The sequence below is a fragment of the Oncorhynchus nerka genome, linkage group LG24 (genome assembly GCF_034236695.1).
Source record: "Oncorhynchus nerka isolate Pitt River linkage group LG24, Oner_Uvic_2.0, whole genome shotgun sequence".
In the NCBI taxonomy this organism is placed as follows: domain Eukaryota; kingdom Metazoa; phylum Chordata; class Actinopteri; order Salmoniformes; family Salmonidae; genus Oncorhynchus; species Oncorhynchus nerka.
The window spans coordinates 28,767,130-28,779,910 of NC_088419.1; the positions used below are offsets into that span (position 1 = coordinate 28,767,130).

General features: G+C 42.7%; 1 protein-coding gene across 1 annotated transcript in view; it reads left to right on the forward strand.

The window, feature by feature from the left end:
- Positions 1-1,484: 1,484 nt before the first annotated feature.
- The window catches only part of LOC115107799 (mitochondrial peptide methionine sulfoxide reductase-like), a 96,866-nt gene continuing 85,569 nt past the window's right edge, over positions 1,485-12,781 (forward strand). Inside the window, exon 1 of the mRNA XM_029631449.2 lies at positions 1,485-1,677. Coding sequence (XP_029487309.2) covers positions 1,542-1,677 — 136 coding nt within the window. The 5' untranslated portion in view covers positions 1,485-1,541. The remainder of the gene's footprint in view (positions 1,678-12,781) is intronic.

The following is a 12,781-nucleotide window of genomic DNA, read 5'->3' on the forward strand; positions in this document are numbered from 1 at the left end:
GACCAATACAATTTGACGTGTATTTTTATTTACTGATTTAACTAGGCAAGTCAGATAAGAACATATTCTTATTTTCAATGACGGCCTAGGAACAGTGGGTTAACTGCCTGTTCAGGGGCAAAACGAAAGATTTGTACCTTGGCAGCTCGGGGGTTTGAACTTGCAACCTTCCAGTTACTAGTCCAAAGCTATAACCACTAGGCTACCCTCCCTATGCCTATAACATTCGACTCTTTTGCAGAGAAATCTTGTACAAAATAATGCAGATTTTCGAAAAAGGCCAACAATAAATTCAAAATACAATTGAAGTTTATACATGATCTAAACTCATTCACAGCTGTTTGCTTTAACTCCAGATTATTGCACATTTATCTGCTGAAAACTAGTTTACACAAATCTTTTTAAATGGAATTGTTAGTTGCCTGCTCAGGCAGGGTACCCAAAGCCCCTCGGAACAGTGCTGTGTGCAAGGGCCTTGAACCAAAAGCTAGATTCGAGTTTCTCCACACTTGAAGAGGCAAATCCTTTTTAATTCAAACTTGCGTAAACCTCTTTCATATTCATTTGAGTAACTTTGTTAATGACTTGACAGACTTATTTTTTTTTATCAGCAAATGTTGCCTGAGAAATGAACAGATAGGACATTTTCCCCAATGTATTCCATTCTTTATTTATTAATAATAACTATTTTAAAACTATTTAATAATGCAACAAGCTATAAAAAAAATGCAATGGTTCAACTCTGGCAACATTCTTATTTTATAAAATGGACCATGACAAAATAGTCCAAGCCTGATTCAGAAAATAACAGAATGGAGGGCAAATGTATTTTTTTTTTGGAATGGCTATATTTTGTCAGGTCATGCATTTCGTTATTCTAGTTCACCGAAACTACCAGAACCCGACTTGTGTCTCAAAATATGGTTACAATGCGTTGGTTTACTAATGTTACAATGTATCAAGGCTGAAACATGATTGGCTACACAAATTATTGTTTCCATTATAAACTGAGTGGTTCGAGCCCTGAATGCTGATTGGCTGACAGCCGTGGTATATCAGACCATACACCACCAGTATGACAAAACATGTAATTTTACTGCTGTAATCACGTTGGTAACCAGTTTATAATAGCAATAAGGCACCCCAGTGGTATATGGCCAATATACCACGGCTAAGGGCTGTATCCAGGGACTCCTGGATGGCTGTGGTATATTGGCCATATACCACACCTCATTGTGCCTTATTGCTTAATTGTATCCTGATAATGACATAATTTACCTCAACATTTCATATAGGCGAAGGTTTTGGCATTCATAGGTCTTTCAGCCTATAAGCCCTATATATTTGTTAATGCAAAATACATTTGCTTTAATTACTTAGGCCTATAGCTAAATCAAATATATAATTTTGTGCAGGTTTGGTAATAGGCTGTGCTCAGCCAATTGTAGACTATAAACATGAAAATGTTACACAAGTTGTTATGTAGGAAATGAAGAAGGCTCGGCTAGTTTGTGTCCGCACCACTGCAACCGCTGAGCTCAATGGTCGTAACGACTCGACTCCGTTTGATTTGGCGTCATTTTACCCACAGTAGAATGGGAGATATCTCTTCCAAAACACAGATGCCGACTCCAGAGAATGCTCTACCCGGGAGAAGTGAAAGTTTAAAAGTATCAGGTAGGATGATTTTCCCTGTGTGGGTCTGTGTCGCATGGTGTCCTAGGCTCGGTAGCTTTAGCCTATAACGTTAGTAGCTAGCCGGCATACCTAGTTGCTTAGCAAAACACCCGTAGGAACTGTAAATTGGCCTAATTATGTAAACATTGACAACACAAAGCGCGTACAGTTGGTATTTATGTCAACAAGCAATTGTCGTACGACTGTGTAGCCGACATACTTATGTGTTGCACGAATTGACTACACTTCTGCCCTGCTATGACTTTGAAGCGCTGCAGAGAATTTGTTTTGTCACTGAAACCTCCATATTGCGCATGCGTATTATTCACTTCTCGCGGCTATTAAACTGTTCAAGAAAGGTTGGTGCAATCCGGGTTCCTTGGGACGTTCCTACCCCATTGAAGTTGACATTTAAAATGGTTATGGTTTAGGGTAGGGACGACTCTAATGTAGACTAGACTATTTCTCCCTCACTCTGCACAGTTCTCTCACACACACACACACACACACACACACCTCTGATTAAGGCAACCTTTCCCAAAGATTATAATTTGTGAGAATAAAAAAATAAAAAAAATACAAATAATAATAAGGCTGGAAAATTATAGTGCATATTACTGTTAATCCTGCAACTATGTAGGCCTTACACCAAGGATATTTCTATTGGATCTCAATGCCCTTAAAGTGATTGAATATGTATTCTATCCTACTGGCAAGAACTTGACTCGCTTGGGGAAATTTGTGCTAGTTTAAAGTCAGTGGTGCAAAACATAATGTTTTCATGGGCTCCCGAGTGGCGCAGCGGTCTAAGGCACTATCTCGGTGCAAGAGGTGTTACTACAGTTCCTGGTTAGAATCCAGGCTGTATCACATCCGGCCGTGATTGGGAGTCCCATAGGGCGGTGCACATTTGGCCCGGGTTTGGCCGGGGTAGGCCGTCATTGTAAATAAGAATTTGTTCTTAACTGGCTTAATTTATTTATGTAACCTTTATTTAACGATGTCTAAAGAAAGATGCTATCTCCAACACTCCATTTAGATTAAAGATTAATTGTATTTCCTGTCTTACTCTCAGAAAAAAGGCAAAACTTTCAGTTTGAGGGGAATGGCTGACACAAGTTGAGTTACATAACATTTGAAGGGTAGAGGGGTGCGGTCTGCAGTGATGAGAATGAAAACATGTAGCCTACTAGCGTTTGCACTGTAGGCAAAGAGAGAGAGCACTAGGAGCTCGCCGCATGACATCAAACATCGATCGCAAGGAAAAGGCAAGAGAAAAAACAATTGCAGTACCTTGTGTTGCTTGGTTCCTGTCACCATAGGATGGGAAAATCATAACAGTAATTGTCTGGGGTCCTACGGTTTTCTCAGAACAGGCCCCATCTGAGTGGATGTCTAACACAACACCTAGTTATACTGTCATCGTAAACTGCATTTCACTTTTCTTCAGAATTGCCCCAAATAAGTGTGTGTGTAAGAGAGAGGGCAAGTAAAAGGCCTGGCGGGAGCAGCTGAAGGCTGCTTGAGATGCGGCTCACATGGGAACTGTGTGCAATGGCATGAAGCGTGACCGTGCAGGAAAGGGATCCACCCTGCAGGACTGCAGTGGTCTGATTACCAGCCCCATACAGCCCTGGCCTCCCTCCCCAGTCCCAGCCCTATGGCAACATCACTGCACCACGGGGCTGGCAGGTTGCCAGGAGACGCACGCACAGCTCCACAGACAGGCACCACACCACTGCACGTGGCTCTGTTAAGGCATCCTGATGTTGCTGCTAGCCCACTGAAGGTCACACATGACGGGGCGTTGAAACAGTGAGGAAAGAGGAATGAAGGGTCAGAGACAGAATGAAGTGGATTCATTTATTGCCCTTAAGGATTATGATGTTCTGGATAAGAGAGTAGCCATGGTATCTGTTATGCATTTTATGGACAGTGAAATGGTTATTTACTTATGAACATGGTGAAATTCATCCAAATCCCAGTAGATGCTGACAGGCATGTGACTGCCTATTTTATATTTTGCAGATCACAGATGGCTCTAGTTCTGTGTAGAGCAGCTTCCAGTGAAAGATAATGGGGGCCAGTCCTGATTTATGTGGTCATTCCAAATGAGGTGTATTTTGTACCATCCATCCACAGTCCTCTTCTAGAATAGATAGGGATACTGATGGACTTGGACTGTTTGTTGTAGATTGTGTTTTCAGTTTTCTTTCATAATCAGAAATAATCAGTTGCATTGTTGCAAAGTGTATGTCAGCGAATATATATTACCTCCACCTCACTAAATAAAAAACCTGCTGCATCACCTCTAGTCAGTTAATGGATATAAGGAGAACTTACAAGGGATTTTACCTTATGTTAACATTTATTGTAGTCTACGAGCTACATGGTTTAAAATCCATTTGAATCTAATATCCCAAACTGTCGGGGAAAGCTATGAATTAATAAAGTAGCAAAATGGCTTTAAGAGAAATTGACAGCCAATCAACAGCCTCTGTTTTGCTGTGTGTCTTATTTATTCCCTATAGGATCACTCCTGCATCTGCCAGTCTAAATTCCACCATGCTAGGCTGTTGCGTGGGATGGGGGTTGTGGCTATGTGCTACTGGATGGTGTGAACATGGAGGCAGGCAGTGGTGAGTTGGCACCAGCGATGTGGGCACTGAGGTGCCCCCTCAGAATGGCGGGAGATGCTGTGCCTTGGCACATGGTGAATAGACTACCCCGGCATTGAAAAAGCGAACCTGCTTCAGGTCTTGTAAAGACATCCCAGAGACATTTTTGGGGAGTCTCATCGAGAGAGACATGGAGGAACTCCCTGCGTGACTTGCTTGGGTGAGGGTGGGAAGGAGAGGGGAATGTGCTGTGGTGGGGGTATGGAGAGGTTAAGGGGGTGTGTGGGTAGGCATTGGGAGGTATTGGCTGGCATGGATTCCAAGTACCACACGTGTCTGTGTGCATCTGGGTGGGGGGCGGGAGAGGGGAGATGCCAGATATGAAGGAAGTGGTCGAGTGGCGTAGCTCAGAAATATATCTGAGATTCGTTTTGATAAATTTGCCCAAATCAATGATTTATTTCGGGGGAAGTGTGGGTGTTTGGGGGGTACTCAGACAGACATGTTGGAACCCCGCCAAGGCATCTCGGGAAGGTTGCCATGTCGAGAGAGAGGGAGAGGAGGGGAAGAGAGAAAATCCAGACGAGACTTGGCAGGGTTCTATCGCAGCTCCCTTTGTCTGTTTGCTCAGCTTTGCGCTAAGGAAATCAAAAATATCCAGGGTGTAGGAACTCTGCATCAACGCGAAAAAACTAAACCAAACAAGAAATCAAGTCGAGAAAACTACTTTGAAAAATTTGAGGACGCCGAGGGTGAATGGGGCACAAGCATAGTCACCAAAAATATGTTCTAATTCCAGCAGAGTTACACAATGCTTATTTGCGTGACTGGAGGAGGTTACTTGAGCCAAGAGATGACCATGTCATTTCAACTCAATCTTTCTTTGTAATTTCCAAGCGAATGAAGCTGCCTCTTCTGTCTTTTCTGGCTATGTTTTGAACACAAAAGGACTCTCAAAAGTGGACCTGGATTTTATCCATGAAGGACTGACAGAACTGTTGTGGCCAAGCAACTGTCAAGAAAACAGTTTTTTGCCTTTCCATAGATCAAACCTTATGTCACTATCTGTACATCACTGGGAGTAGATTTCACCTTCCAAAGATTTGTGATTGTAAAAATCACTGACTTCAATGCACTTCTAGGGTCAGAATGGAGATAACTGGCCTCAAAAATATATTGGATCACCTCCCTAACTGCCTCTGTTGTCACTAAGTTGTCCTCTTTGTGAGAGGGGTTTACAGCGGAACAACAGCAACTGGTTACTCAGGCCAAGTGCTCTTTGACCAAGCTTTAGAGTTCCATTGTGTCTCGCAGTTGGACGAACTGAAGAACATTAGAAGATATCTCGCCTGCAGAGGACTAAGATTCCCCAGCATTTGGATATTGGAGATCTGAGGCCAGTGGATCTACAGTAGTCTGTGAGGCACTGAACTAGTAGTGCAGTTTCTCCAAGCTACCTACTCTCAGTTGAAAGAGAGTTCTACAGGCCTGACTGGTTTTCTTCTAATATCTAAGGTTTCAATTCATTCTCAGCTTCACAATGAGAGTGTGGTACTGTGTAAGGTAAGTTATATGTTATATCTGGTTTCTACAGATTAAGACGTCTACTTTCTTTCCCGTTATACCATAAAGAAACCATAGGTGTTCCTTACTTACCAGCTGTGTTGTTGTCCCCGGGACACTTCAGAAGTCTAGCATTGTTTTCCTGCTATATGAAAAAGGAAGGCACTTAAAGGAGGCTGGGGAATGTCAGGGATGACTTAAAACGTCTCCTGAAGGATCGTCCATCCCTCCCCAGAGGACCCGGTGTGCCTACCATTCTACCGCTTTCCCACGATCAACGTCCTCGCTGCTGATTTTCATACTGGCCAAACACAGCCCCTGCAGAGAGAGTGGTCTCCCAGTCTCCGAATCCCCCGGAACCAGTGGCTTTTCTCATCTCCACCGTGTGGCTCATCCCCCCCTCCCGTTGTCTGTCACAGGCACAGCAGTGCCATCTCCCCCTCGGTCATCCTTAGGAAGCACTGTGCATGATGGTTTCTGATTTGTGTCTGGCACTTGATTAATAACTGCAGGGAAAGGCTAATAGAAAAGTAAGAAATGTTCCCCTCAAGGTTTATATTGAATCGCTGCCAAGGCAAATTACACTCTGCCAGATGTGTTTGCACTGATAGCAGGTGGAGTTAGCAGGTGTACTGTGATGGCTCTCATAATTATGAACGTTTGTTGTGGAAACATCATATTTTGCCTCTCTCTGGCGTGTTGGTGATTTCATCATTACTTGTCCTTATATTTAGCTTCAAATTATGGACAACAGAAAGCAGGCCGGAGTGTTGAGTTTTTATAGTCCATTTTCATTCAAGTTAATGAAAATGAATGGCCAGCTCATTTAGCTGTGGCTATTACTGTACAGATGACACATTAATGAATCACAATTATCCAAATTCTAGTATCACAGAATCAAGATAATGGCGATTAAGAAGTCCCCAATTGTCCTTTTAGATTTTGATTCTGTAAACGGGGTTGGAATTAAAGGTTGAAGGAAATTCTGTTTAGTGTTGGAGTGCTGCTGTTCTCTATTCCTGATCAGTCCAGGTTCATCCAGGGGTGAGGGCCTCAGTCTCCAGCTCTGAGAGTATGAGGAGGGATGTGAGGGGAAGATGTAGACCTGCTGATGCATTTACATACGGCTCTCTGCTCCCGATAGTCTTTCTTTTGGACCCAAGTAACCTGAAACACGATGTCAGTCTTTTAAAAGAGGTTCAGGTGTAGGAAGTTAGGCCTGAAGCTGTGGGCCTTGTCTACAAGCACTCTACTAGCATTTGGCGTTGGCTTTTAGCTTGGCCAGCTAGCTACTCCTCCTGCTTAGCTGAGATATGACTACTTTTCTATTTAACGCTTCCCGTTTGAAAGAGAATGTAAGACAATAGCTACATGATTCTGTTCTGTCTCAAGTCTCGACCGTTATGAAAGTGTCAACACAAGTAACTGAAGAAGGGCAGTGAACTTGAGAAAAGTGTGATGTCTTAGAAGAACCTGAAGTCTCCAGATAGCGGGACTGATTGTTGGGGTTGCGAGTGACGGCGTCTGATGGTCATGGTTGGACTGAGGCTCTGCTCCAGCCTCCAGTGCCCACTCATGTGGAGGGCAATGGCGTAGTGGAGGAGGAAGCTCTCCGATTTCTCCAAGGTTGGCTTTACCCAAGTCCACCCGTGCATGCATGGCCGACTTCGCCTGTCTATGTATTATTCACAAAGCTCTCATCTTCACAGGTCACTGTCATCCAGCAGTGTCTCTCTCTCTCTCTCTCTCTCTCTCTCTGCCCTTTGACTTTAATCCAGAGAAACTTCCCCGGCAAACACAGCACAAATCTTCAACCCAGGGCCTCCAGTGACAGAGAATGAGTACTTGAGTTGCCCGTGAGCAATATTGCAGGGTTTATCATGCCTGTTAAGTGAGTTTTAAAGGCTTTTATCAGCCTCTGTTGTGCCAAGATATGTCTTCATTTGTCACATGCTGAGTAATGATCCTGGCTAATGCCAGCGTAGACTCTGGTGACATGCATGGGATTTCACCATGAGTGTCCCTTGTTTACACTGACACTGATAACCCCACGGACAAAATTGGCACGGCTTGCACCTCAGAGAACTTAGATTACCTGTCATTCGCTGAGGTTTATCTCTCTCAACCACAGTTTGCCATCCTGTGAGTATAAACTCAGTTTAAGATGTCTCTTAGTTATTGTTATCTTGTCTTTCAGTCTAGATCCAGTTGTTTAAATGCTTAGAAACACAGTTTTATGATTCCAAACTGTGACTTCTTCTGCTCTTAATGGCATACCATACACTGTTGTGGTGTACCGGTAGCATGTTGGGTCAAACCCATCTGGGACCAATTTCTGTACATTTTCTGTCTGACTGGATTGGAGTTCAAGTGACTGTCTGTCTAAACTCCTACAAAATAGACATGTTGTAATCGCTTAACACCAAGCAAAAAAGGGTAAATCCATGAATAATTTAGTGAGTCAGGTTGCCTACCCCATGTATCTGAAACCGAGGTGGAAGTGTTATAGGAGGACAATTCATTAGCTTGTCACGCTATGACTACCCCGATCTGAAAACAGTTGATGGTAATCAAGAATCGTTATATTAGCCCTGGGCACACAACTTTAATTAAATGGAAGATTAGATGTAACAAATTAAAGATTCATTCATTAACCTCAAACCCACCAGGTGGGGGTTATTAATCAGATTAATTATGTCATGATAATGCTAATGATGTTCTACGATTCTCATAAATCTTTAAAAAGTCTCTTAAAAACAAATTGGAGGAAGGATATTCTGAGGGCCACAGCTCTGTATTCATTAGTGTGTTACGGTGAGAGATATTTATGTGACCTGGCTCATCTCATTACTGAGCAAGATTACACAGAAATATGGTTCTTACTTATCATATTTGCCCTGTATTAATTGGCTGAACCTCAGCCAGCTAAGGAAACTGATCTGAAATGAAATTGTTTTGCTGGAGGTTTCATTTTTTTCTACATTAGCATTTTAGTCATGCTCTTATCCAGAACGACTTACAGTAATGAGTACATACATTTTCATACCTTTTTTTCTCTTGTACTGGTCCCCCGAGGGAATCAAACCCACAACCTTGGTGTTGCAAATGCCATGCTCTACCAACTGAGCTCAGCATCTTTTCCCAAGAGACTATCTAGTTGGGTAAAGAACAAATCTAGCAAATCAGCACCACTTCCTGGTCCTTTGTTTATTTACATTTGAGTCATTCAGCAGACTCTTATCTAGAGTCATTTACAGTAGTGAGTGCATAAATGGTCCCCTGTGGGTATCGAACCCACAACCTTTGTGTTGCAAGCGCTATGCTCTACCAACTGAGCCACACAGGACCCCAAGGTAGTAGGATAATCGGACCCCCCTGATTATCATTAAGAGGATCATCTGCCTAATGCTCTTTTGGCTAATTTGTCATATAACTGTCCTCACACCTCAACACAATGTGATATTGTTTAGCTCTTACATTATAGCTCAGCACCCCCCCCCCCCCCCCTCTCTCAAATCCTCTCCTCATTCTTTCTCTATTTTTCTCCTTTATCCCTCTCTATCTCTACACCCCTCTTTCTCTGTCTCTCTCATGATAGTTATTTTGCATAACGTACCTGACATCTCCTCTGGTTGTTAGTGGGCGTGAGTGCTGGAGCTTTCAATGAGCTTAGCCCACTGTTGGTGAGATGCCATTAGGCTGGCCTGTGTTAAAACCCTCATACAAACACACACACACACACACACACACACACACACACACACACACACACACACACACACACACACACACACACACACCTCTCTCCCCTTCTCAGCCCATGCACTCATTCCAGGGCTCTGATAGCAACGGATGCTGTGCTGTTGCCATGTGTGGAGGCATTTCTGTGACATTGCTTGGTGGAGTGGCATGATGGCTGATTAACCCTTCGTTACCCTCGTTGCGTAACTTCTCTTGATTGCATAATGGATTGCCATTACACATACGGTTGGTGGCTTCCTGTGTAACCTCACTACTCTGTTTTGTATCCTCTTAGAACAGAGCGACGCTTTGATGCAATGGCGCGGAAGCTGGTTGAATATGTGGCTGTTGACCTGTGACCCAGACCTCCTCTATTGCTGTAGTTCTGCTGTTGCTGCTGAACGTGAAGGGTTTCCCATTAAGCAGTTAGATTATTGCTGGAAGCCAGGCTCTTAAATCCTGTGTTTTGTCATATATTCTGAGGTACGGAGTCAGATGAAGCTGATGTTACAGTATGTGGGTGTTCATGTTATGGTAACTAACCTACATTTCCCCATTTGAAATTGATATTGCGATAACTCTTAACTGGTTATCTCATTACAAGAGGGGATATACAGTGGTTGCTATTGGTACGAATGTTGTGATCTTTGTCACAAAAGATGCATATATTTGTTATTCACATTTTTGAAGTATTGTCACGTCTCCGAAAGCACACGTTCCTTGAGGTTTATCAAAATGTTCTCTTTCATTGATTTCTATAATCTAGTATAGTGGAGCGTTGCTCTTAAATGTATTTGGATAGTCAGTTCACACCCCTGGGGAGGAGGTTCAGAAGGTTAGAATAACCACAAAATACAAAAGATTGGATTTAGCCTTCGCAGACAGAGAGGATCACTACAACTAGGATACACAGGAAGGAGTGAGCTCCCTCTCCTCTCCTCTCCCCACCCTTTGGAAGAAATACACAACACCTGAACAAAGAACTGACAGAATTAAAGATGTATTGTGTCCTGAGTCCTGCACTGTTTTTGTTTCCAGTGTTTCTACCTCTGGGGAAGAGAAACTTCCTTTTATGTGTGAGCTCAATCCGCCCATAGACCTAGGTAGGGAGCTGGAGAGAGAGACCATGTTTGATGTTGACACATAAGTGGGAGAAGAAGGAGCAGAGCAGCCCTCCTTGCTATCACTATGAAACACACACAACAGGCCATCATTGTAACTCGCAATTTGTTCTTAATTAGTATGTGGTAAATGTTCAACTCTTAGTTCAAAACTTCAAACTGGTAACACTTGTAACGCAGCCAGTCTTCAGTGTTGGAGTAGTGAACTACATATCGTGTATTATACTTTACAGTATTGAAACTTCTGTATAAAACAGTTCCTCTGGACCTCCTCGGAGTCTGAGTTTGCCCCCCCCCAAAAAAAAATTATTCCCAGAATGCATCAGCCACTCAAAGTACAGTTGAAGTTGGAAGTTTACATACACTCCACAAATTTCTTGTTAACAAACTATAGTTTTGACAAGTCTGTTAGAACATCTACCTTGTGCATGACACAAGTCATTTTTCCAACAATTGTTTACAGACAGATTATTTCACTTATCACTGTATCACAATTCCAGTGGGTCAGAAGTGTACATACACTAAGTTGACTGTGCCTTTAAACAGCTTGGAAAATTCCAGAAAATAATGTCATGGCTTTAGAAGCTTCTGATCATTTGAGTCAATTGGAGGTGTATCTGTGGATGTATTTCAAGGACATTACATTTTTGCATCTGAGCTCTTAGTGTGCAGCTCTCCTTTATTGTCAAGTTTTCCACTCCGCTAGCCAGCACCTCGCCAGAATAGGTGTGCGTTTCTTTTTCATCTAGAGTGTATTTCAAGGTCTACCTTCAAACTCAGTGCATCTTTGCTTGACATCATGGGAAAATCTAAATATATCAGCCAAGACCTCAAAAAACTAAATTGTAGACCTCCACAAGTCTGGTTCATCCTTGGGAGCAATTCCCAAACGCCTGAAGGTACCACGTTCATCTGTACAAACAATAGTATGCAAGTATAAACACCATGGGACCACGCAGCCGTCATACCGCTCAGGAAGGAGACGCGTTCTGTCTCCTAGAGATGAACGTTCTTTGGCGCAAATAGTGCAAATCAATCCCGGAACAACAGCAAAGGACCTTGTGAAGATGCTGGAGAAAACAGGTATAAAAGTATCTATATCCACAGTAAAACAAGTCCTATATCGACATAACCTGAAAGGCCACTCAGCAAGGAAGAAGCCACTGTTCCAAAACCGCCATAAAAAAGCCAGACTACGGTTTGCAACTGCACATGAGGACAAAGATCATACTTTTTGGAGAAATGTCCTCTGGTCTGATGAAACAAAAATAGGACTGTTTGGCCATAATGACCATCATTGTGTTTGGAGGAAAAAGGGGGATGCTTGCAAGTCGAAGAACACCATCCCAACCGTGAAGATGCTACAACTGATGGTACAACTGTTGAGCATCTGAGCTTATGGTTGTTTGTGGGGGAAAGGGGTTGTGCGTGTATGTATGCGTGTATGTGTGCGTGTATGTGTGTGTGTGTGTGTGTATCCCACAACTGTTGCTAGGGAGTAAAGATGTTAGAGACAATATAGGATGATTCACAATAATTGTTTGCTGAAATAATAATTTCCTGCCAAAATGTAACTTTTGTAATAGCAATCCTGGTAAGAGGTAACAATCCTTTGCATGAACTACCTACATTATTACAAATATGAATAGTTAATTATGGAAATTAAGATATATATATTTTTAATAGCTATATATAATACAAATTAAGGTGAGGGTGATGGAAATGCTTTTGGTTGGGCTGACCTGCTTCTGTTCTGTGGTGGCACTGTGTGTTCTTTTTCGAAGGATGGGTCCCGGTCTCTCGGGGGCCTTGGGATTATAGCCAGCTATAATTGTAATGGTTTAGCAGATAATAAGAAAAGACGATCAGTATTTACCTGGCCAAAAGGGAAGGAATACGATCTCTATTGTTTACAGGAAACTCATTCAACAATTTTAGATGGAGTTGTGTGGAAAAAGGACTGGGGGGGGGGGGGGGGCAAATATACTTCTCCCATGGGCAAAGAAGGTGTGGTGATATTAACAGTCATTTTGATCCAAATGTGCAAATTGTCCAAACAGA